A 24132-nucleotide genomic window follows, 5' to 3' on the forward strand; every position below is an offset into this window, starting at 1 on the left:
TAAATCAGCCAGATGTTTTTGTACACAACACCAAATTGATTTATAAAGTCTAGGAACATTTTAGATATTGTAGATTAAATAAAGCAGTGGTAGTAACAGTGGCAGTAATGAGAACTAGCACTTAAGAGCTTAAGTTTGGCAAAGTTGTTTAAAGGTATGTACTATTATAGATGAAGAAACTGGCAGAAAAGTTAGTGAGAGCTAATAAGAATGTGAGGCATAATTTCAAATGAGGCCTTCTTGACTCTTGGTTCTAAATACTGGCCTAACTATTCACACTGGAAACACTAGTGAATAAATAATTTTCCTATGATTTACAAGTAAAAAGGCAATCAAAAAGTCCAAGATGGGTCTTGAATTAACAAGAGCAGGGTAGACTGCCTTCAAAGAATTATAGCTTGAATTAAGTTAAACTCTATAATTGTTTTTGGATTTGATTGTGAATTAAATTAAATTCTATAAATTCAATAGCAATATTGTTTGGTTAAGAGTTATGGGAAAAGTTTAGCAAAAGAAATTCAAGAATTCTTAAGAGGCACAAGATGGCATGAATGTTGGAACAGCAACACCTTAAGTACAAGGAAGTTGTATAAGAATGCCAAATTTAAATCAAAAGATAGTTGGCCATATGGCAAGAAGAAATGGTATACATTTGTATACTAACCATAAGAATCCAGTACACATCCAATATCCCTTCAAATTTATCACAAGATATAGTACATATGGAATTTTTAACTTCTGTAATATTATTACTCAAATCACAGATCATTCAAGTTAGAAAGGATGGCATAACAAAATGAATTGGGAGACATTCTAATTCTTCCTCCGTCACCTTTGAATTGCTCAGATTTGTCATGGAAGATTATGTTGAGCCCATAAAGAAAACAAAACATCTAGCTCTTTAGTAAACTATTTTTCTGTAACAATATCAATGCATATTAATAATAAAAATAAATTACAAAAACTATTTACCTTGAAAGGCTTGTCTCCACTGTGTGTCAGCATATGTCTTTGTAACCAACTTTGACTGGTTGAAGGAGTATTATATACTTTACAACCTTTCCAAAGGCAAACAAATACCTGTCAAAAACAAAAGCTTCAATTTAAAACCTGAAACTCAAAATTTAAATATTCCTTTTTCATTTTTCAACTAAAAAGCAATTTTCCAAAACTATTTTCTACATCCCTGTATGATACAACTTTTCAGAGACTAAATTTTTACATGTTAAATAATGAGTAGCTTTACTTTTGCTATTTGTAGTAATTAGAATATACTATTTAGAGGGCCTATGTCTGCTTCTTTTCTTGGAAAAAAAAAGTTAATGAGGTTAAACATTTACACATACTTCCACAAAATGCATATAGTTTACAATTAGTAATTATTAAATTGTTTTTGTCTTTCTGTTCTCTCTGGATATAAATTAATTTATTGACTTGTTGCATATAAATTAATGTTCATTTTAAAGAAAATGAGAAAATTTTAACATTTTCCAAGGAGAAATGTTTCAAATGAACAAATAATTCCTACAAATAAAACTTAAAATCTTCAGACAGATAAAAATAAATATTCTTGGCTTCAAAGATATCTGAAAGCACTAGGAAAAGTTGGTAAGTGAATGTGTGGGGTTTTTTCTATAAAAACCATATTCTTACAGGCATAAACAAGGACAATTTTCATTCTTTCACTTCTGTTTACATTCTTGGGTATGAGCAATCTGGGTATGACTGGGTTTTTTAAATGTCCAAACATTTTGTAATATAGCTTGAAGCTGCCCCATCCTTTTTCAGTGGAAGGTCAGTGAAACAAAAAATGTTTCTGAACCTGAAAAATCAAAGAATGCTCTTGAACATCAGCCAACAGAGAATGTGAATCATTATAATTTAATTCTTTTATCTAAAAGAGGAGAGTAATTATATATAGCCACACCTCACAACAAATTTCACTAGTATACAACATGAAAACATTAGCAGATCAAATCCAGGAAACCAAATTTCAGACTAAAAAGCTTTTCAAATAAAGGTCTCAAAAATAATACTTGTAACTTAAACACATTTTACTTTTGAAAGAACCAAAAAATAGCAATCAACTTAAGGGAATCCTGAGTTCTAACAAGACTAGTGGATCATATAAAACATAAAATAATGAATAATAAATTTAATAAATTTTTAAAACTACTAATAGAAGGAACCAATGACTTCTATTGAAATAATTTTATCTACTTCTTGCCACCAAATACTTAATTCATACAATATTCCACAAAATGTGTTCATTCATCTGCATTTCTACGTCAAAGAGCAGTAAGAATGTGTGTATGTGTAATCTCATACACATAACATACATTGTGTGCACTGTGTATGAATGTGACATAATTATGTCTGGCCTAAATAGCATGTGAAATCACATACATTGACACTGCAATAAGAGTGTTTTGCCATTCACCAACAAAAAAGCAGTTAAGTTCTGTTTAGTCCACTAACAAAAAAGGAAATAAATAAAAATAAACATTCATAGAAATAACCCAATTTGAGAAGTAACTCATTACAAGAGCACAAGAATTCACTGACTTAATTGGAACTATTTATTGATCCAAATAAGCAATGGAAACCTTTTAATTCCATCCACTAAACTTAAAATGACATGCTACACTACAGTACAGTTGAAAACATACCAAAGTCAACTTAAGCTACATAGTTGGAAAGTGTACTGTCTACCTTTTCCTTCTACCAAAGCTTAGTTCCTATTTAGAATCCTTCCCAATGAAACACAGTTCTAAATCACTGTTAAAAATAATTCAAAGCCATTTTTTTCTTTATACTAGATGAATTTATATATAGCAAAACAGACATAACCAAGCTACTGGTTTAGAATACATGGTTTTCTCAAAGCCAATGTATATGAATTTAGTTCTTAAAGTTAAATTAAAACAAAAAAACTTTCCTAAAAATTTTGCCAATTATTCTGTATTTGGTATTCAACTATTTTTTAATGAGTTTGAGCTAGGATCTGAAAATTATTCTATCACAACTATTCTATCATAAATATTTCTTTTTGAAAGGGAAATGTCTTAAGCAAATAATTTCATAAATCATGAAACTATTTTAAAATTGTTGAAAAGTTTACAAAGCACTTTTATTATTCATATACATATGATAATAGCTGTTTTGATTAGTAGCTCAGAAAGTATTTTCCATTTTCAGGTGATCCTTCAGTCTCATTCTAAGACACTCACTGGGAGATAATGATTTAGTTTCTTCCTACTTCCCTTTCCCCTCAGAAGAACTAGGCCCTGGTTCAGACAGACTCCAGAGATGATGTTGGCACTCCATGAAATCGTATTTCCTATTGACTATTAAGAGATAATGATTTAAAAAGCCTATCAAAAGGTGAAGGATTATACTTTTTAAATGTATTTACAAGTAACAATATATGCTACTATACCCAAACACATAAGAGCACACAAATCTTTCATCAATCTATGAAAAAGAGGAAAGTGCAATGTTGGCCAGCAAATACTTAAAAGTGCTTACTGTATGCCAGCACTGGATAAACATTGGAAATAAAGCTAAATACAAAAAACAAAAACATTAAATACCCTCTAGGAAGGTACATTCTAAAGAATAACTAGGTACACAAAAGATATATACTGATAGAAAATCATTCAGCGGGAAAGTTATTAGCAGCTAGAAGACTTTAAAAAGAGCTTTTTACAGAAGATAGAATTTTTGTTGTCTTGGAAAAAACCTGGGACAAAGTAATGGACAAAAGACATTTCAGGAATGAGAGAACTAGTGAAAAAGTCCAAAAATAGGAGATGTGGTACAGTATGCAAGGATGAGACTACTATTGCAGCTAGATTATACAAAGTAGCCAGATTGTGAAGGGTTTTAAATGCTAGTAAGTGGAGTTTGGTTGGAGGAGAGGATTTGAAGAAAAAGCTACTACTGCAAGATGATAAACAAAAAGATGGCCTAAATTGGAGATTCTATAAACGAAAACACAACTAACAACAATAAACTTCATGTGGGGGGCAAAGGGGATATGAACACAACCCCATGAGTTATAATGCAATCTATTTTAGGTATGATAGGTTAGACATATGATGTGGCATCCAGTTCAAGGAAGTTTTACTTCAATTCTTTAGTACATACAAGCTTTGTAACCACATGGGTATCCTAACTTCTCATTGCCCCCAAGCAATTCTAAAAGGCTAAATAATCAAGAATATGAAAAGTTAAGACTTGCCCATAATCCTAAAAGTATTCAGTGAGAGTTCATAAACCAGGATTAAGTAGTGGACGTGGTTAATAAAACATTGCATAGTCTAATAACTGAATGAATCAGTGACATAAAAAATAATTGGTATCAGAGTCCCCAGGTTTAAGTAATAGTTTTAATATTTTACTAGCTAAATTTACCTTCAATTCTTTTAGTTTCACATCTTTATTTCTAAAAAGCTATTAATAATCGCACACTCAAGGGCATTGGGAGGAAAGTGCTTTGTAAACTATTATGGGTCACTGTCCACAAGACTTTGGAACAAATTAAAGAAAGATAAAAAAATCAAAGTCTTAGGAATGCTGATGCTATCAATTAAGACTTTCAAAGAGATACAAAATTTCTTTGAAACAATTATTTTGGATGTGAATCTACAAAGCTGCTATCTCAAAATGCTAAGGCTAAGATTAGCATTCTTGAGAATTCCAGAAAAATCTTTTTTTCTTTAAGCATAGATTTGTTCCTTAGTAGTTAGTACCTTACCTTCAAAGGTCTTCTCCAGAATGCCCAAGATGAAGAAGGCTGGTACAAAACTGGGAACCAAGGGTAGTCTTATTCTCCTTCATTTTTGGTCAATTTCCTTGAACAAATGTACCAGTGTATTTATTTGAAAGTGTGCATGATTTATATGGGCCTGTGTGACAGCACAAAAAAGATGCATCCCCGTTTTTTTTTTTGTTTTTTGTTTTTTTTTACTAAAACTGCACACTGAATGTATGTGATATTTGTATGTAGGATTTTTAACTTTTAACCAGTTCAAAAAAATAAAACCCGAACAGAGGGACTCTAATGGCACATAAGAAAGTTGAATTAAAAGTAACATGTATCTATACTAGCAAATTAAATGGAATATAGCGCCCCCCATAAAAAATTGCAGAAATTCTTACAATTAGATATCCATCCATTATGTTGTATTTTTAATGGCAGAATTATACAAAAAATGTATTGGAAATGTAAAATTCCACCCAAAGTAATGAAAATAATGGCCTTTTCCTATGCAACGAAAGTAAAAAATTTTCAAATTTGCTTAATAATAATCCCACCACTATTACATGGAATATATTGTGAACAATGAGACAATTTCTTCTTAATCCATTTACAAATTTGTTGTATTCTGATCACACAAAATTATTTTTGATGTCTTACAAGAGATGTTCAAATTAAAGGGAGTAAAATCTTGAAAGCTACTTCAAGATGTTAACATATACCCACAATGACTATTTCTCAAAGATTTAAGAGGCAGAATTCCTATCAACAAAGGGTGGTTGGCCTGCATCAAATCTTCACACACCATCCTACAAAAAAGAAAAATAAGAAACCAACCAAGGAAGGGAGTCTATAAAAGAATAAGTGAGACAAACAAAATATCAAAAGGAACTACATAGATGAATTTTAATAAAGTACCAAAAGACTGACATTTCTCAAATAGAGTGACCAGCTTGGACAGCAGACAACTCAGAAATACATAATTGGACCGACAGTGGTTTAAAAGTGTAGAAACCCAGTCATGCACAGAAGCAGGGACCCAAGAATTTAGTTCTGTTATACTTGTATTTAGCTGTGGGTAATAGGTTTCCTATTATATATGCACTAAACATTGCTGGTACAATACTATTAAAACTAAAATTCATTTCTACTTTAAAAACTAGAAAATTGTTAAATTGTTCTAATAGATCTCTCAATGAAATAATCTTGTACATACATACAAGTTTTGGTACATGAGAGAACAACCATGAATTAAAAGTAAAAGGCATGACCTGAAGAAATTTATGTTCTGGAACAACACTGAAGGAAAACTATGAAAATAATATACACATCTCACTATAAATGGAAATTCCTTGTGTGCTATATTTGGCCTCTGAGAAGAGTTTTTAAAAATACAATTACATTCCTATTTGTAGGGGCAGGGTGATTATGGCGATCAGGTTTTCTTGATCAGGTTTCAGTGAACCTGTTCCCTTTAAAGGAAGGCAGACTTTATCATCATCTTTCAACACAATACTAAATTCATGCCTCAAAATTTGCTTGTTTCCTGATCAACAGGCAGAATTTGCTTCTGATACTTTGCTATCACAAACTGCTATGAATATGATGTACATAAAGAGAGTTTCTTATCAATGACCTACTTGGAGTATAAAAAGCTTTTGTACAATAGTGAACTCTGGGTCAAAGCAGAAAACCACAAAAAGGGAAAAACATAGAATGCAAAATTACAAGTAACTCCTTTGAAGGTAGGTATTGTGTATCTGCACATTCCCAATATTTTTCAAGTATAATTTTTTTCTTAAAATATTAAATTTCTTACAGGGAGGTGAAAAAGAATGGTGAGAAAAACTCACCATTCATGAGAAAATTTTATAAAATATGTGGCAGAGTAAAAGAACACTAGGCAACTATAGGGGATCCCTGAGCAGGTCACTTACTCCAAAATGCCCAAAGTGTAAATGCACAAAGGGTACGGTAATTTGTTCTTCCTAATACTTTTAGTAAATAGACAAGTCAACAATTAGAACTAGGGATCTTTTTGACATTTTAAGATATTCTTTTGCTTTATCATGAGCAGGAGTGTGTAAGGGTAGACTAGGAAAAAGTAGCTACTATATACAACAAATTTAGTTTTTGTTTTGTTGTTTTTTAAATTTTTATCTGTGCCAGTCTTCTAAATTTCAAGTTTGTTATACCTCCCACACAGACCCAAAGGAAAAACAATTTTAAAATGATTTTGACCTATATCCTGTACTACAAGTAGTACTGTGCAAGTTGGCAAAAAAAGAGTTGATGTCAGAAGGACTCCAAATAAGCCACACACTATTATTGCACTGTTGGCTGAACTATGAAAACAACCATGCTGGATATTAGTGTAGAATTACTCAAGAAAAGTAATTTAATTATTCATGTCCCTGGTAGTAGCAATACTACTCCCAGGCATAGAAAACATGAAAGTCAAAGACAAAGGCCCAATAAATATCAAAATAATCACTGCATTTCTTGCATTAGCTTATTAGATGTTCACTTGCAGAATGACTGAAAAACTTTTAAGATGATTATTTCTATGCATTAAAGATTTATAGGAAATGAGAGCAAAATAAGTAGAATTAAAAGATCAATATACATAAATGACTGCAACAATATGAAGAGATATTAAAAAAAAAAAAAAAAAAAAAAAAAAAAAACTATCTGAAAAACCAAAGGAGGATTCCAAGAATGATACCATAGGAGGAAACTACCAGAAGGGAATGTTTTATATAAGAATAGCTGTGATGATTTTGTTTTTTTTTTCAAAAACAGAAAAATCAATAAAATACTTAAATATAAATAAGCCTGAAAAACAAAAGAGCAAAATTTAGTGGTAAAATCTTTTACTTGAAAAAAAACAAGACCCAGCACACAATAGCAACCAAAAATGTGTACTATAGAATTTTTCCCCTCTTTTAAAAAATAGTATCACAACTAAGTAAGCTGATGTTCATATAATACAAATGCATTCCACAAAAGAAATGATATGTAAAAAAGAAATAGAAATTTTAAATTATATAACCAAAGTAAGAAAAAAGAAAAGCCAGGTTGTAATTTCAAATTATAAAATAATTTAAATAGGATGGAGAGGACATGAGTAGAAAAAGGAATAAAACCAACCCCTCCTCGCTGACCATCTACATGTATGGAACGAATGTGATCTGCCAGATCTGGACTAGAGTTGAAGCAAGTCTGGCACTGGTCCCAACAACAGTTATAGGCAATGTTTTTGCTTGAAGAAGTAGTGCTTCCTTGTCCGTTCATCATTGCAGGAGTTGAACGCCCACTGGAAATTGTGCTGTCTACATCCATTATAGTACTGCTTATGCTGTAAAAGAAAAAACATTTTTAGAAATACAAAAATACTGCAGGTATTCTATGATTTAGTAACTAAAATGCTACAGCTCCTATGTCGTAATGATAGGAATCATGACAAATCAATAAGCACCTGTATATATATATATATATATATATATATATATATATATATATATAAAAGAACTAAGCAATGGGGATAAAGGCAAGCAAAAAGATATATGTAAATGAAAATTAATGAGAAAGATACTAAAATTGCTGGAAACTCTTTTTGTAGAGTTTTAAATTGTGGCTCAGGGAAGGCAGAAGATATGGAAGAATATTCCAAGGCATAGTAGACACCCAGAATATACACTTCAGAAAAAACTGAAGACAGGATGGGGCCATGTTATAAAGAACTCAGAATGCCAAAAAGATTGTTATTTGATCATGAAAGCAACAGGGAGCTTACTGAGGGGGGGAGGAGAGGAAGGAGTAGGAAGAGGGGAAGGTCAAAGGAAAATCAGCTGAATAGAAGATGGAAAGACTTAAGGCAGGCATAATCAACAGCAGAATCAATAGGTATATGAAGAGATGTTCCAAAGGTGAAATTGCCAAACCTTAAGCAAAAAACCTTGGATAAAAGGTGAGGGTTTAGTTTTCAAGCCTGAGGGCCTGGGGAGATGGCGCTGTTTTGTAAAATAAGCTGGGCAGAGAAGGTTTAGGACAAAGAGTTCCATCCTGGGCACTGATTTTAAAATAGTTCAAAGTGTTTGAAAAACAATTGGGAGATGCAAGAATGGAGGCATAAAATTGAGGGATAAGTTAAATTAACTTCAAATCATTAGCATAGAAATAGTTAACTGAATCTATGAGAACTAATGAAATCAAATGAAACCAAGAAAGAGAGCAAAAGACAGAACCCTGAGAGATACCTAAATTACAGGGGGCATTTGGAAGAGAAACCAAAAAAGGAAAGTATACCTAGAGTAGTACCCTTAAAACCCAAAAGAAAATAAAAGAGAAGGTCAAGATGAATGAGAATTGACAACTAAGATTAGTAATTTTGGAAAGTAGTTTCTGTGGGAAAAAGGTAAGAAGTCAGATTATGATAGATTAAGAGAATGAGAGAAAAGAAAGTAGGGGCACCTATTACAGAGAGCCTTCTTAGTATGACAGCAGGTATGGAAAGGATTAAATGAGGATGCTTGTCTGTAGGCAATAAAAGTAAGGATCACAAGAAAGGGCAGATGATGGAATCACTTGAACATGCCTTGGTGAAGAGAAATTATATTCATGGGGTAGAGGAGAAAGTGGCAGAAAACCAACTGCGCAACAGATGAAGAACGAAAAAACTTTAGAGAAGAGTTTCAATCTTTTTTTCTATAAAGTTTTTCTCATTTGAAAGGGTATTTAGCAGCATCACAGAAACTTTTAAGAAGGAATTTAAAGATTTGGAAGACCCTATGGAGAGTGATTTGTTGAGGCAGGTGGAGGACTGCCTTTAAGTGAGGGTGCCATTTAGGATATTAGCAGATTAGTAAGGGACCCAAGATAAATGATTTCTCACTTCTTTGAGCACCAGGTGCACAGAAGCGAAAATGGCAAGTGGCAGGAGTGATTCAAGGCTGAGACTTGGCACAGCATTACTGATAAAGTGATAAGAAAGCACAAGGTTGAGTTGAACAAGGAGTCAAGGAACCATAAAGGTCCCACAGGGAACTTAAGAGTAAGGTTTTGTATGGGAGAAGAGATGAAAGGCAAAAGACAGATAAGATAATCTTGCAACTCCTGAATGTGGAGCTGGTGCATCTGAGTGATGGCAAGATCAAGGGTATGACTCATCTTTGTGATTTAGGCAAGATGGATGGAAAAGTGAAAAGCTGTTTAAGTATGCTGATATGCTAAAGTCTTCTAGTTATGACAGCAGGAACTAAGAATAAAAAAACTTGCGAGTCAAGTAGTAAACTCATTTGAGGAAAAGGAATGATCTCTAGATCTATAATCTACAGCTAGTAAGACTTTTATATGGCTGTTAGAGATGATTCATATCAAGTTCAGAAGTGACTGGGTGAAGGGAAAAAACCTAAAAATCTGACAACTGAGAGCAAAGGAGTATTATAATTGCCCTGCCTAAAACTAAGTGAGGTGAAGGGAATACATGAAGGGTGGCCAGGAGCACTATTTCACTAACAGCTAGATGGAAAAAAAAAAATGAGATTTAGGACAAAGATGGAATTATGTTACCTATGTAATAGGCATTCCAGAGGATACAGTGGGAGGGTTGAGTGGTATTTGATTTGGGGAATGAGGAATTAGGTAGAAGAGGAATGGATCTTCAGTAGTTTGGAGTCAGTGGACATGCAGGGAACGACCACGTGTGAAACATATTTCTATACCTATATAGAGCACCTTCTCTTCCACTAAGGTTGGAGAATGGGCTGAAGGCAAGAACAGTATGGGAATCATATGAAAGCACCACTTTCCCATAAAAGGCCCCACTTCACAACTCCTTATCTTTCTAAAAGTATAAGGAAGGAAAAAGTTGTAGCTGGTAGACACTGAAATTTAGATGATGACCTAAAGAGACTGCAAATATAAGAATGTTCACATTTGAGGAAGGTGTTCCCCCCTCTTTCCCAATAGACTGGAGGTTTGAATGTCCCCAATGCTATGGGCAAGAGAGGAGGGAACCAGGCAGGAAAGAACAGTTCCCACCAACTACGTCTTCCTCCTACGGACACAAACAGTACATGGAAGGCCTGAGGTCAAAGGAAAGGCAGTTATAACTTATTTGTCTTTGCACCTTTTAGTTCACCCAACATTTTGACTGGGACAAATGACCATGAAGCAAAAGACAACTTATGTTACCTTATGATGACACAGAAAGATATTATTGGCATAAATGGTAAAGACACTCCAATCCAAAACCTGATCGTCTTCCCTCAGGAGACATGGGATATACTATTATCTGGATGTCTTCTACTAGACTTTACTTTCAGGTGTAATGCAAAAATTTTGGTATATGTAGCTTATTCAAACCACCCCTCTACCCAAATGCTGTACTATTCCACAGTTATTAATGTTCAGTTACATGAGCAAATTGTAATTGAAAAATTCAGGTCTATGACCTGAAGATTTGAGCTGTTTTTCCTCTCATTTTCTACTTTCCTCTTACAAACTAATGTCTTTAAAATTCAAACCCATGAAAAGTTGTGATGTAATTAAGGAGGAGATAACTTCAAAAAATTTTCTATTCCCTCTACAAATTCCATGGAATGAAGTTGTAATTAGTTATGCTTCTAGATTTTTAAGTTAATGCTTCCATATTATCTATAAATTTTTGACCACTTTGAGCAATGAGCAATTTTTAGATGATCTTTTCATCTTCCTCATAGTACTCTTTTTTTTTTTTCCCTGAGGCTGGGGTTAAATGACTTGCCCAGGGTCACACAGCTAGGAAGTGTAAGTGTCTGAGATCACATTTGAACTCTGGTCTTCCAGAATTCAGGGCTGGTGCTCTATCCACTGCGCCACCTAGCTGCCCCTCCTCATAGTACCCTTTAATTACAAAAGGAACTGTTTGGATTGATGTATAAAAAAAGTTGAAATGAAAAATCAGGCTGGAGTTTTAAGTGCAAATATACCCCATGTTACTTATTTAACCTCCTGAGCCTTAATTTTTTCATCTATGAAGAGGGTACAGAACTAGATCAAAATGACATGATATGAACCTATGTCTCCCCTTCATTTACTAAAGCAAATACCCAATAGTATCTTAAGAACTGTGTAAGATAAACTACCCTAAGGTAAAAGCTTACACAGGCAATTAAAATACAAAATATATAGAAACAGAAAGACAAAAGCAGAGGGAGTGGGGAAAAATCAAAACAGCTTGAATAAAGGGCACTGTGATACAATGTTGTGTAATGGGGAACAAGAAGTAGGCTTGTTTAGGTTGTAGAAGAGAAAGAAGGAATGTGTATTCTTCCAGGAAAAACAGACTGGGAAGTCAGACAGGGCTAGAAAGGATAAAATAGCCTGTATTTAGAGTCAAAAGGAAGTCACCTAAATTTTTTGCCAGAAAAATGACAGGTTAGAATATCAGGAATAAAGATTTTGGCAGAAGTGAAGGAGTAAAGAGGGGAAAGGGGCTGGAGCCAGGGAGAATTATTAGAAGGATATTAAAATAACCCAAAAATGAGGTGAGTAGCTGTAATGTGACTGAGATGAATGTGACTAGAGGAAGTGATACAAAATGAAGACATATGAAAAACATGTTTAATTTGAAATATCAAGGACATACACAAGTGACAATGTTCAGCAGCAGTTGGAAACCCAGCAGAGCAAAATAATCTGCATAATGTAGCTAGTATGGATGTTTTGCATGATTTCACAAAATATCACTTGCCTTAATAGGTAGGAAGGGCTAAATAAATTTGGAACTGAAATTTTTTTCCCCCTGAGGCTGAGGTTAAGTGACTTGCCCAAGGTCACACAGCTAGGAAGTGTTAAGTGTCTGAGACCAGATTTGAACTCCTGAATTCAGTTCTGGTACAGCCACCTAGCTGCCCTAATTTTTTTTAAAAGAAGGCTAAAAATAAGTGGTAAATTAATTTTCAAAACCATCTATAAAAAGGTAGTTGAATCAAAGCCGGATGACAGAGGGAAAACAAACAATACAAAAATACAGTCCTAGAGGGAGAAAGCCATTTGTGATAGCAAGAAATGGAAAGACAGATGAACATTGAATGATTGAACCATAGTGCATGAATGCAATTATGTGAATACAATAAAGCATGGAAACATCACCAATAGTGAAATAAGCAGAAGGAAATATGCATACACAAAATATCAACATAACTTGAATGAGGAGAGAATCACCACCTTTTTGTGGGAGTTAAAAGTACTCTTTTCAACATGTGCATCTTTTGATATGGGGCATGACTCAAGAGGGGATGAGAAAAAAAAAACCAAAAAACTTGTGGTATACTGAAAATACTATACTAGATATTATACATCTAAAATTAAGGAACTGCATTTAGAACTCAAAACTAAACCATCTATAATATTCCTTTTTAAAAGTTTTATCAAGGGATAAGCCAGAATGGAACTCAATGAGTAAAACAATGTTTTAACAAACCAGTAAACAAAGAATTCCTTCTTTGATTTAAAAAAATGCTGGGAAAAGCAATCTGACAGAAATCAACACAACCACATAAAAAGGATTTTTCAGATCAATTTTTTAAAAAGCTTTGAAGGGTAAACCTCAAATCTTATAAACTGGCAAAGGCAGATGCAGGCACAAATGTGAAGGGAGATGGGAATGCTGGTGCATATTGGTGGAGCTGCGAAATAGTACAGCCATTTTAGACAGCAATTTGCAAATAAATTAAAATGCCCATATCCTTGGGGGCAGTTAGGTGGCCTAGTGGATAGAGCACCAGCCTTGAATTCAGGAGTTCAAATCTGATCTCAGACACTTCCTAGCTGTGTGACCCTGGGCAAGTCACTTAACCCCAGCCTCAGAAAAAAAAAATGCCCATATCCTTTGATCTACCAGACATATTCTAAGGTCATTGATAAAGCTACATATACACTTTATAACCACACTTCTTATGATGGCAAAAAATTGTAAGCAAAGTAGATGCCCACCAACTGGGGAATAACTCAAAAACAATGAAGTACACGAAATTACTATGCTCCAAGGATAGAAATGATGAATATAAAGAAGCTTGTAAAACCTATATTTAGTGAAGCAGAATGAAGCAGGCAAAGCCAAAACATACCATAACAATGATAAATGGAAAAACATTTAAAAAAATGTTATTATAAAATAATGTATTACATTATTTTCAGAATTTCAGCATTACTGAAAAAAGAAAAATTTTCACAAGTGGACAATTTTCTGGGAGTGCTAAAGGTACTGGGAGAAATTATATGACAATTGATAAAAAATTTTTTAAATGATGTGATTTTAGTCCTTGCTCTATCTAGTTCCAGCAGACAGAACCAAGTCCAGGTGAGCCACTGAAACATAGCTTAAACTGGAAATACAAGGCAGCAAAGAGTCCCTAGCCTGAGCTCATCATGCACACACTGTGCACAAAAATATAGAAAATATTTTTATTCCAGGCCTATTTTATATCAAGCACTTTACAACAGCTCTTGATCCTTTTACAGGCCTACCAAGCAGGTACTCTGAACTAACAGGTGTAAGGACTTGCTGGAAGTCCTTTTCAGGACTATTCATCCACCTCTAAATTTTTGAACAAAGTCTGACTTTAGGCCTAGACATCACCACCTAGCTAACACATACAGGGTATAATCTCAGACACTGTTAATTAGAAGTAATGGTGTCTGAAGGACTCCTTGTACAAGATAGATGAAACTTGGAAGCCAGGAAACAAAATATCCCAGTTGTTAATTAATATGCAAGTAATAAAATGTCTTATTCTAGAATTTGCAAAACCAATGTCACTGAAACAGTGTATTGGGGATTCAAGTATAAGAAAAATTGCAAGAAGCTAAAGTTAGATCTTTATATTTGATCACAGAGGTAATAAGGAGCTAATGCAATTTACTAGGCGAAGAATGATCAGACCTGCATTTTAAGATCAATTTGACAGATGTGTTAAAAGTGGGAAAGAGCACAGAGTAAACAAATGGCTACTTCAACAATCTATAACTGAGATGAAGGGCTTACACTCTATGTGACAGCAGAGTCAAGAGAAACAAGCATAAGATGGAGGAGAAATGTGGAAACTGAATAGATATGGGTAGTGAGGGAAGGAACACCTACATGAACATAAGAATGGTAGTACCCTCTGTAATCACAAGTTAGAAAGAGAAGACAATGGGGAAAGTTTCTTGTAGAAAGTGGGACATGAATTAAGATTTGGAACCTAAGCTAAGATTTGAAAGAAAACAGGAAGATGGGATAGTTAGCAGAGAGAACATTGAAAGCTAAAAAGGGAACAAGATTTTAGAATTAAAAGACCAATTATAACTAGAAGAAAACATTTTATATCAAGTGCTGAGAAGAAAAGGAAGTTTTTCCAAACACAAGGGCTTTATTTTCAAGTTCTAATAGCAGTCAAGAAGTTAGCAAAAATTAACATGAGACACCCTATTCCCCCAAAGTTATATTCTATTCAATATTAACTTGTTTGTAATTTTTATTCAAATTCCACTTCAGAGGCCATGTATAAGAACAAATCACCTTTTATGACATGGTCAATAGTATATTATTCCCTTCTTTGTTACAAATGCCTACATTAAACTGGAAACATTCATTGTAGCACAATTATATTACCAAGACAAAATTAAGAAAACTTTTCAGGTCATGTCATGGTCATAAGCAATTCAGCTTTAGTGTCATACATTCTAGCCTTCCTTTTCTGAACTTTTGACCCCTTCAAAGAGGGTACTTTATTATCTCCAAAGAAAGATCTGAGATAAATGAATTGCTGAAACAAGTCTGAAAAGGGACATTTCCCCCTTTCCTCCCTAGGAAAAGCTAAGAAACTTATCTTTGTTAGTACTAGACTCCTACTCCCAACTATGATATGATCTAACAATAAAGTTACTGTTTATTTGTCCTTTCCTTAAAGGACCATGATAGCAGGAAGATGATGCCATGGCATACAAATAAATTAGATTTAAAGGGAGGGAAGGATATGCAATATCACCTGCCTCACTATGCCCTCCAGAAGTATCTGGATCCAGTGGCTGGTTATAAAGCAGGCTGATTAAAGCCTCCCCTTCTTAAAAATATATATTTCATTAGCATCCCTGATTTGACAGGGCTAATGTGGTGTTGTCTCTGAATTATCAAAAAAAAAAAAAATTTATTTACACTTAAATATAAGAAAAAATGAGCTGGAGAAACTGAGTAGCTATTTGCCCAATCAAGTCCAAGAAACCTAAAATAATTATTAAAAAGTTTCACAAGAGATGGCAACACTTAGTTCAATTCAATTCCACTTGAGCCTTGGATTCTCATTGTGATCTTTTTACCAAATTCTCTGAGACTTTGTGCCCCAGACTTTTAAAAACGCTGCCATTTTAACATTATTCTGGCTCAAGAAATGTAGGTTGCAGTCTTGGCTTAGACAGTAACAAAGTTTGTCTATCAACTTATTTCAAATACTTACACATCTACCTGACTTCAGCCTCAGATACTATTTACCTTGAAAATACTATTTTCTCATCTGCAAAATGAGCTGGAGAAGGAAATAGCAAACAAACCTCTCCAGTATTGTGGTCAAGAAATCCCAATACTCATATTGAAAAATGACTACCTTCCCTACTCTCCTCTGCATCTATGCAAAATTAGTTAAGGCAGAGATATAACATTTTTCTTCAGGTGTTTTTTGATCTTTTTGTTACACATTGCTCATCTCTGGGTAGTTAGCCAAAAGGGAAACGTAGCATACTAAATAGAATACTAGGAGTCAAGAAAGTTGGGATATGGGTTCAAGTTTAGTTCCTGACAGATACTAGCTATGGAATAAGACAATCCATTAATTACATCCTATCACTGTGTAAAACTATGAATTTCCACACCAGGAGTTGCTCAGATGTGATAAAATGATAAGTTGGACCAAAGAAAATTAGTTTCACAATTATGTTAGAAAACGAAGTAGCTGTATGGCTGGACTAGTTTCCCTATGTAATATGAAACAAGAGCTTTATACTTTCTTAAAAGCACCTCATGACAGATAAGGTACAAAATCGTTTTGCATCCATTAAAGAAAATGATGAAAATATTTCATTCTGTAACAAATACAAATATAGTTTCAGGCTTTGCTTCAAGTTCTTCACTTTACAACTAGATTTTTACTATTCCTAACAGCAATAAAACTATCCTACTTCCTGTTTCACAATGTTTTACCACCATCAGATGCAGTAAGCTCCCTCCTGGCATTACCCTTAATTCTCTTACCTTTTATGAAGTGAGAAGCTAAAACTAGAGAAAAATCTTGAAATACAAAAAGGATTTCTTCAGTGTGTTCATAAAATTATTTTGATATTTTGTCATTAAGGTAATCCCAGGCTATATAGAACACAAATTAATGAAGAATATGGCATGGTGTTTTTCACATGGACAACAGAAAATCTCAAAGGAAATCTTAGAGAAATTACAAGTGAGATGAATAGACTGATACATCTAGATTCAAAATCTATTAGATACTGTGCCAAGTAAAAACATAAAATTAACTTACATAGGCAGATCCAATTTTTTAAATCCTGGATATGGTCCAGGCATCTCCCAGAAAGCCAGTCCTATTTAGATAGGAATCTTCTTTGCAAATTTTAGTTTTAACAAGTTGCCTAAGCACTTCTTCCTCCCTAAAGCTAGATCTCTCTCCACTAAATCACACTGCCTCTACCACTTACTCATAAAACTTATAATTTCATTACTGGGTAAGGATACACATGTCTAAAGTTAAAATGCAAGAAGTTAAATTTATTGCAAACATTTGATTCCCAAAAGTGGAGGAACCTCATTTTGTAGGTTTCCAAAAATTATCCTGGATCTCTTATTAAACTTTAACACTTATACTAAAAGGCTTTTATTCCTTTAGCTAATTTAAGTTTGTCATATTCTATTTGCAGACATATTAATAAATTTAAAATTGCAAGTAAATAAAGGTGGAGAGGGAAAAGAAGGCTAGAAAGTAGAAAATTTCTATAGCTTCAGGTTAATTCAAATTGTAAAACTGCCTAAGGGGAAAGAAAATGAGGCTATGATTATATAACCTTTGTCAGGTGAGTAAAATTTAATTGGCTCATCCTTCAATTATCCTTTTTAAAAATGTATAGGAAAATGTATACAAAAAATCCTGCATATTCCCCCTTAAAATTCATCATTTTCTTATCAAAAGGGAAAAGAAATTTTATTCTAACACAACTGACAAGTTCAGGCAAAGGACCCTAAGCACAATGTGTGAAAAGGAAACAAAAAACCACCAGTATTAAGTGTACTATTACACCCTGCTAGAGTTTTATAAAAAAAAAAAAAAAAATCAATGTTCAAACTTAACTTCTCTATCTAGAGCCTTTCAAGCCTATTCATACAAGTCCATCCACAGTTCTAACTGGCATGTTGTTTGCTTCTCTTGCCAATCAATTTTCTCTATAGAACATCCATTTAAGTCCCAATTCAAGTCCTCATCCACAAAAGTATCCTCTGATCATTGCCAGTTAATTCCTTATGAAAAGATTTTCTGCAAAGGCCAAACCTTCATAAAATTGTTCCTGGTTCCCCACTTTTCCCCCCCCTCCAAATATTGCTACCATGAAGTCAAACTACAAAACACATCTTTGTTCTCCAGATTACCAGCATATAGTAACGTACAAACTTTTTTCCAAGTCAAAAATAACCTAATTTTCCCAAAAGGTAGTGTTTAAAAAAAAAAAAAAAAAAAATCAATGAATTACATTGAAAAGTATAAAAAATTGTGGCTTCAATTCATTTCTTTGCTACAGACCATGAATTTTAAAAGTACACCAAATTCCATCTTTTAAAATCATTTACATGCCAGAGAATCCATAGTTTAAGGGTGACTTCCAAAAAGTTACCATTGTTGTCTTTTAAGCTAGACAGAAAGTTGTTCCAAAAGGTTTACCCCAAGAAAACACAGGTGGGTACATGAAATAATTTTGATTTCTGAAAACGACACCTGCTTTTCCGACCAACATTAAACTATGAACACTTTATGGTTTCTGAAGTACTCCTTTGATCTTCATGAGGATGCAAGATATTATTCCCATTTTACTGACAAGATATTACAAGATATTGTGAAGGGGGTAAAGGGTCACCCAAATATCAAACATTCAATCTGGAAGATTCCAAGGAAAGCATTCACACCACTATACCATGATGCTCTTAGGAAGTGAATAAACAAAATATTCTGTTTACTCTAACCAGAGAGCATGGGCAGAACATGTTTTTATAACTCTCTAGTAATGAATTATTGCTGAAGCCAGCCATACATCGTGTGCAATATAGGGATTATAAAATATGCATTACATCCATGCATTACAAACACAAATGTTACTACATAACATTCTAATGTCAAACAGCTTCATCAAAAGTTAAGAACTATTTACTAGATAAACTTTACTAAATAAAAATTAAGAAAATAATGATCACTAAAACATTTGCAATTCCTCCCCAGAAAGTTTTGCACTACTTAATTTTAGTAAATATTACTGCTACCAATCTTAGTTAACCCACTTAATTCATGCTTTGGCTGTATCCAACTATCAATATTATTTAACTTCTACAAATTAAAATCCAGTTAAAACTTGTCAGTGTTCAAATATTACTAATTGAGAAAATTCAAACATAAGGCCTCTCCCACCACATGGTAACAAACCTTGTTTTGTGTCAATTGAAATCAGGATGCCGTTTTAAAAGTTTCTAAGGAAAGATTTAATTAGTGGACTGCAGATAACTGGTACAAGTCATAACAATCAGCTAAATTTATTCTACATCACTGTGCCTTCCAAGTGCAATTAGGAACAAAATTGCAAAGCAACCATCCCCCCTCCCGCTTTTCCCTCCTAAAAGTATCAGAAGGAACATTACAGAATAAGAATCACATTTAACTTATTTCCCGGTCACTCAACCACGAAATCTTAAATTATGTTTCTCTCACACCCTAGCAAAATATATGTAAATAAAGAGGGATGGGGGAGGAGAGGTTAGAGCCTAGCCTGGTAACAAACTGAATTAAGAAACTTTGTTCACTCGCCTAGAGAAAACTCCAAAGCCTTCCCAAGCTTTAAAAGAAAAAGGAATAGAGAGCCGAGGCTCGTCCCCGGGCGAGTAAGTTGTGCAGCTAAGCAGCAGGGCTAGACCAGCCATGTTGGAAACACTTGTCAATTATACTTCTGACAACTGTTCGTGAACATGGTTGAAGCTAACCTTGGGCGTGCTCGGACGGGCGGCCTCCCAGCACACCGCCTCGGGCAGCCTCCCGGCGGCGGCTTTCCCAGTTGGGTCGGACTTAGGGGTCTTGATCACTCCCTCTGTGACTGTGTGGGGGGAACCCAGAAGAAAAAAATGGGGCGGGGATAGGAAAGGGAGGAAAGAAAATGGTTTGAGAGTTGGCCGCTGTTCGGCGGCGGCGGCGGCCAGAGGGGCGGGGTACTGCGGTCACGGACTCATCTAGACTTTTCTGGGAGGCTGGACAAGTCCCCCGGCCTCCGCGAGGGACGCGGGATGGCACTGACCTGTCCTCCGAGTCCATGCGGCTCAGGGGCTCCCCGTCCGAGGACACCTCCAGGCTGCCTCTCCTACCCGCCGAGGTAGCGCTGCTTCCGCCTCCCCCCGTTCCGTAGCCCTCGTCTCCGGCACTGGAGACAACGCTGCTACTGCTGCTGCCGCCTCCGCCGCCGCCGCTGCCTCCGCCGCCGCCGCAGCTGCCCTGGCCGCCCCGCGGTCCCTTGGGCACTTCCAGGCCCTCCTTGCCGTCTCCATCGCCACTGCTACTGCTGGCGGCGCCGGGGCTGAGGGAGCGGGTCTCGTCGCTGCTGCTACCGCTGCCCACCAAGCTCTCGGCACTGCTCTCCTCTTCGCCTCCCCCGCTGCTGCTGCTCTCGTCCTCCTCCTCCTCTTCCTCCTCGTCCTCGTCTTCCCCGGCCTGACTGGCGCTCTCCGGGCTCGGCTCAGACATCGTCTCCGCCTCGCCCCCGCCGCCGCCGCCGCCGCCCCCACCCCCGCCGTCGCCGTTCAGCAGCAGCTCCGCCACCGTCTGCGCCTCTGTCTCTTCTTCCTCCTCCTCCTCGTCTTCCTCTTCTTCTTCCTCTCCTCCGGAGGGCTCGGCCCGGTTCCGCGTCGCGGGATCGGGACTGCCAGGGGGCAGAGGACTGAGGCGGGAGAGCTCCTCCAAGTCGGCCATGTCGGTGATAGCGGCGGCCATGGCGCCTCCTCCCTCCCTCTTGCCCTCCCTTCCAATCGCCCAAGCCTGAGCAGACGCTGACACCGCCCCCGACGCCGCCGCCGCAGAGCAGGAGGAGGGACCGCGAGGGGCGTCACTGGGCGCGCGCGCACATAAACGCGTTCGAATATTTGTAGCATGAAGGAGCGCTTGCGCGAAAGGTGGCTAAGGAATGGGGACAGAGACGGGGGCGGGGAGGAGGGACCGGGGCCGGGGCCCTATCGGTAAGAGTTTTGTGTTTTTCACTCCCAAGTCAGTTTCTCATTTTCAAATTCAGTCTATTTCTTTGCTGATTCCTTCCCCACCTCAGTTGTTCCTCTCTCTCAGCCCCGTTACCTTGGACTCACACATACAAAATAGGGAATTGGTCTGCGAGCACTTAGGGCACCGGTGAGCAAAAGCAAGAAAATAAAACTGTCAGGTGGGAAACGGAATTTGGGAGTGACAAGTTTACTTATATAAGTAAGTGAGGCCTGCATTGCCTGACTAAGAAATGTGAATATTCATTTTGTGGGCAGGATGGAGCTTTGAAACACTAAAGACGAGCGGAATGACGCTTAGAGCCTCTAATTCTTAGAAAGAAAACTACTCCAGCAGGGGTATGTAGGGTTCGCTGTAATAGGAAGAGTGGGGGAAGGGAAGTGACATTTACTGCTTCAAATTGCCTGAAACAAAAAAGATATGGACAAGTTCAGAGTAGACTGTAATAAACAGATGAAAAGAAAATGTTTGCTGATGGGACCAGAGATTCAAGAGCTTAAGTACCCTACTCAAGGTCCAGTGCTGTTATATCTAGAATGGAAAGGGACTACCCCCTTACCTCCCATAAGAAACAAGTTTGCCGGACAAGTGCAGAGAAAGTCACTGGGCAGTTAGTTCAGTGTTTGAGGAAAGGCTCCACATACAAGAGGCTTTATCTTACTCCTTAAATAAAGGGTGCGTGAGGAGGGAGTGCAATCCAGGCATGAGATTTCGGTGTGCACTGAAGACCAGGAAAACGAATAGCGACTGCTAGGGCGAATCTCTTAGTGAGAATAACGAACTTAGAAAAATCTTTATCCTAAAGGCAATAGGAAGTTTCCAAAGAGGAAGAGTAGGGAAGTGTCACGGCCAAGGATGGACTAAAGTGGGGAGAAATTTAAAGCAGTTACAAAAATCTAAACTAAGCAGGATTTAGAGAGGATAATACTAGTGAGAATAGCCTCAAGCAAAACAAAAATTCAGATCCTGAATAGGGAGATTAGACCCGAGTAAATAAAGCCATTTATTAAACTGCAGGCATAGTGTTTGATTCAAGACAAAAGGAAAGCACTAGAATCCAAGAGGATGCCAGGAGTAATGATTTCTTACATAATGAAGACATTGCACGACCACTGTGTGGACTCGGTTCAATAGGCTTGTTACCACCAGTGGCCTTTTTCCCCCTTGGTCTTTTTAATGGGAGGGTAAGAATCTGAGATGAGAGGCTTTTTTAATACATAGAAAGGAACAAAAAATTCAAAATAGGGGCAGCTAGATGGCTCAGTGGATAGAGCATCAGCCCTGAATTCAGGAGGACCTGAGTTCAAATTTGGTTTCAGACACTTAACACTTCCTAGCTGTGTCACCCTGGGCAAGTCACCTAACCCCAGCCTCAGGGAAAAAACAAAACAAAAAGTTCAGAATAGGGGCAGCTAGATGGCTCAGTGGATAGAGCATCAGCCCTGAATTCAGGAGGACCTGAGTTCAAATCTGTTCTCAGATACTTAACACTTTCTAGCTGTGTGACTGGGCAAGTCACTTAACCCCAGCCTCAGGGGAAAAAAAGTTCGGAATAAAAGAACAATTTTAAGAATAACATGGAAGATTCAGTTTCACATATGTTGTATACATGGAAACATTTTTTCATTATTAAAAAATGACTGATTCAAGAATACTCTAGAGAAAGCACTTAGGGAACTTGAAATACCTGTTTAGATGTTATGGCAAACACCATTATGTAATGTAAAGAATTCATTGCAAGAAAGTCTTATTAAAATTGTTCATAGTTTTATGCTTCAGTTGTCACCTCTAGTTCTCATCTAATATACCTTGCCTTTCCCCACCCAATTCCCCACTCTTTGATCTAGTGAACTGGCCTCCTAGATGTTCCTACAAGACACTACTCTGAAACTATGGGCTATCTACTGACTTTACTGACTGTCCCCCTTGGACATGCCTGCAATTCTGTCCCTCCTCATCTCTGCCTCCCAGGCAAACTCCCACTTTTTTTTCCAGGAAGCCTTTCCAAATTCCTCCCTCCTAATTCTAGGCTTCCTTTTGGATTATTTTCCATTTATTTCACACAAAAAATATTTCTATAACCATTTCTATATCATTTTCCTGACTGGGTTGTGAGATCTGTGAGTATTGTCTTTTACCTTTTTTTGTATCTCAAATATTTAGTACATAGTAGGCTTTTAAGATGAGTTAAAACTCCCTTTTAGATTTACTTGTTTTACAATATTGAAGAAATCACTTAACCTCTCTGCCCTAATTTCCTCATTTGTAAAATGAATAAATTGAAAATAATTCTTATAGTACTTGTTTCAAAAAGGTATATTATGGTCAAATTGGACAATGTGCATCATGAACCAATATATTAAAACCAGTCAATATCATGCATGGATCAATATCATGGCAGGGAAGGTTATAGCAGTTACAGTAATCATTTTTTAAACTTTGCCACCTTGCTTCGCCTGCTTTCTACAGCTTCAGCTCTCTTGTCCCATTGATAAATTTCTCCCAGAATCTTCATTTAAGACTGGCCAAGACCAGCCATGCTTCCAATTACAGAATCTCTCCTCAGTTATCACTTCCTTCAGCTTGCTTTTATGGAATGTCTTCCCACATTATATAGTAAGCTCTAGAGTCAGATGTCTTTTTGGATACCAGCAATTGTTTCCTTGGAACTTAGCAGTTTGCCTAGCACATAGCAAATATTTAATAAATGCATATTTTATATTAAAAGCTGGACTATCTGACATAATTAACTAGCACTGTGGGTAAAAAATTCTTACCCCAAAGAGGTAGAAATGGCAAGATCTGGCAACCAATTAAGAGTACAAGGAAAAT

The 24132-nt window shown here is 36.2% G+C and overlaps 1 protein-coding gene across 3 annotated transcripts in view; it reads right to left on the bottom strand.

Annotated features, from left to right (window-relative positions):
- Positions 1-21055, bottom strand: part of AEBP2 (AE binding protein 2) — a 38767-nt gene extending 17712 nt beyond the window's left edge. For all 3 annotated transcript variants that reach the window (XM_074268893.1, XM_074268896.1, XM_074268895.1), the window contains exons 1-3: positions 20333-21055; positions 7913-8120; positions 973-1080 (exon numbers count right to left, since the gene is read on the bottom strand). In XM_074268893.1, the coding sequence (XP_074124994.1) occupies positions 973-1080; positions 7913-8120; positions 20333-21021 (1005 nt within the window). In that variant the 5' untranslated portion in view covers positions 21022-21055. The remainder of the gene's footprint in view (positions 1-972; positions 1081-7912; positions 8121-20332) is intronic.
- Positions 21056-24132: the final 3077 nt, after the last annotated feature.

The sequence above is a fragment of the Sminthopsis crassicaudata genome, chromosome 5 (assembly GCF_048593235.1).
Source record: "Sminthopsis crassicaudata isolate SCR6 chromosome 5, ASM4859323v1, whole genome shotgun sequence".
Lineage (NCBI taxonomy): Eukaryota > Metazoa > Chordata > Mammalia > Dasyuromorphia > Dasyuridae > Sminthopsis > Sminthopsis crassicaudata.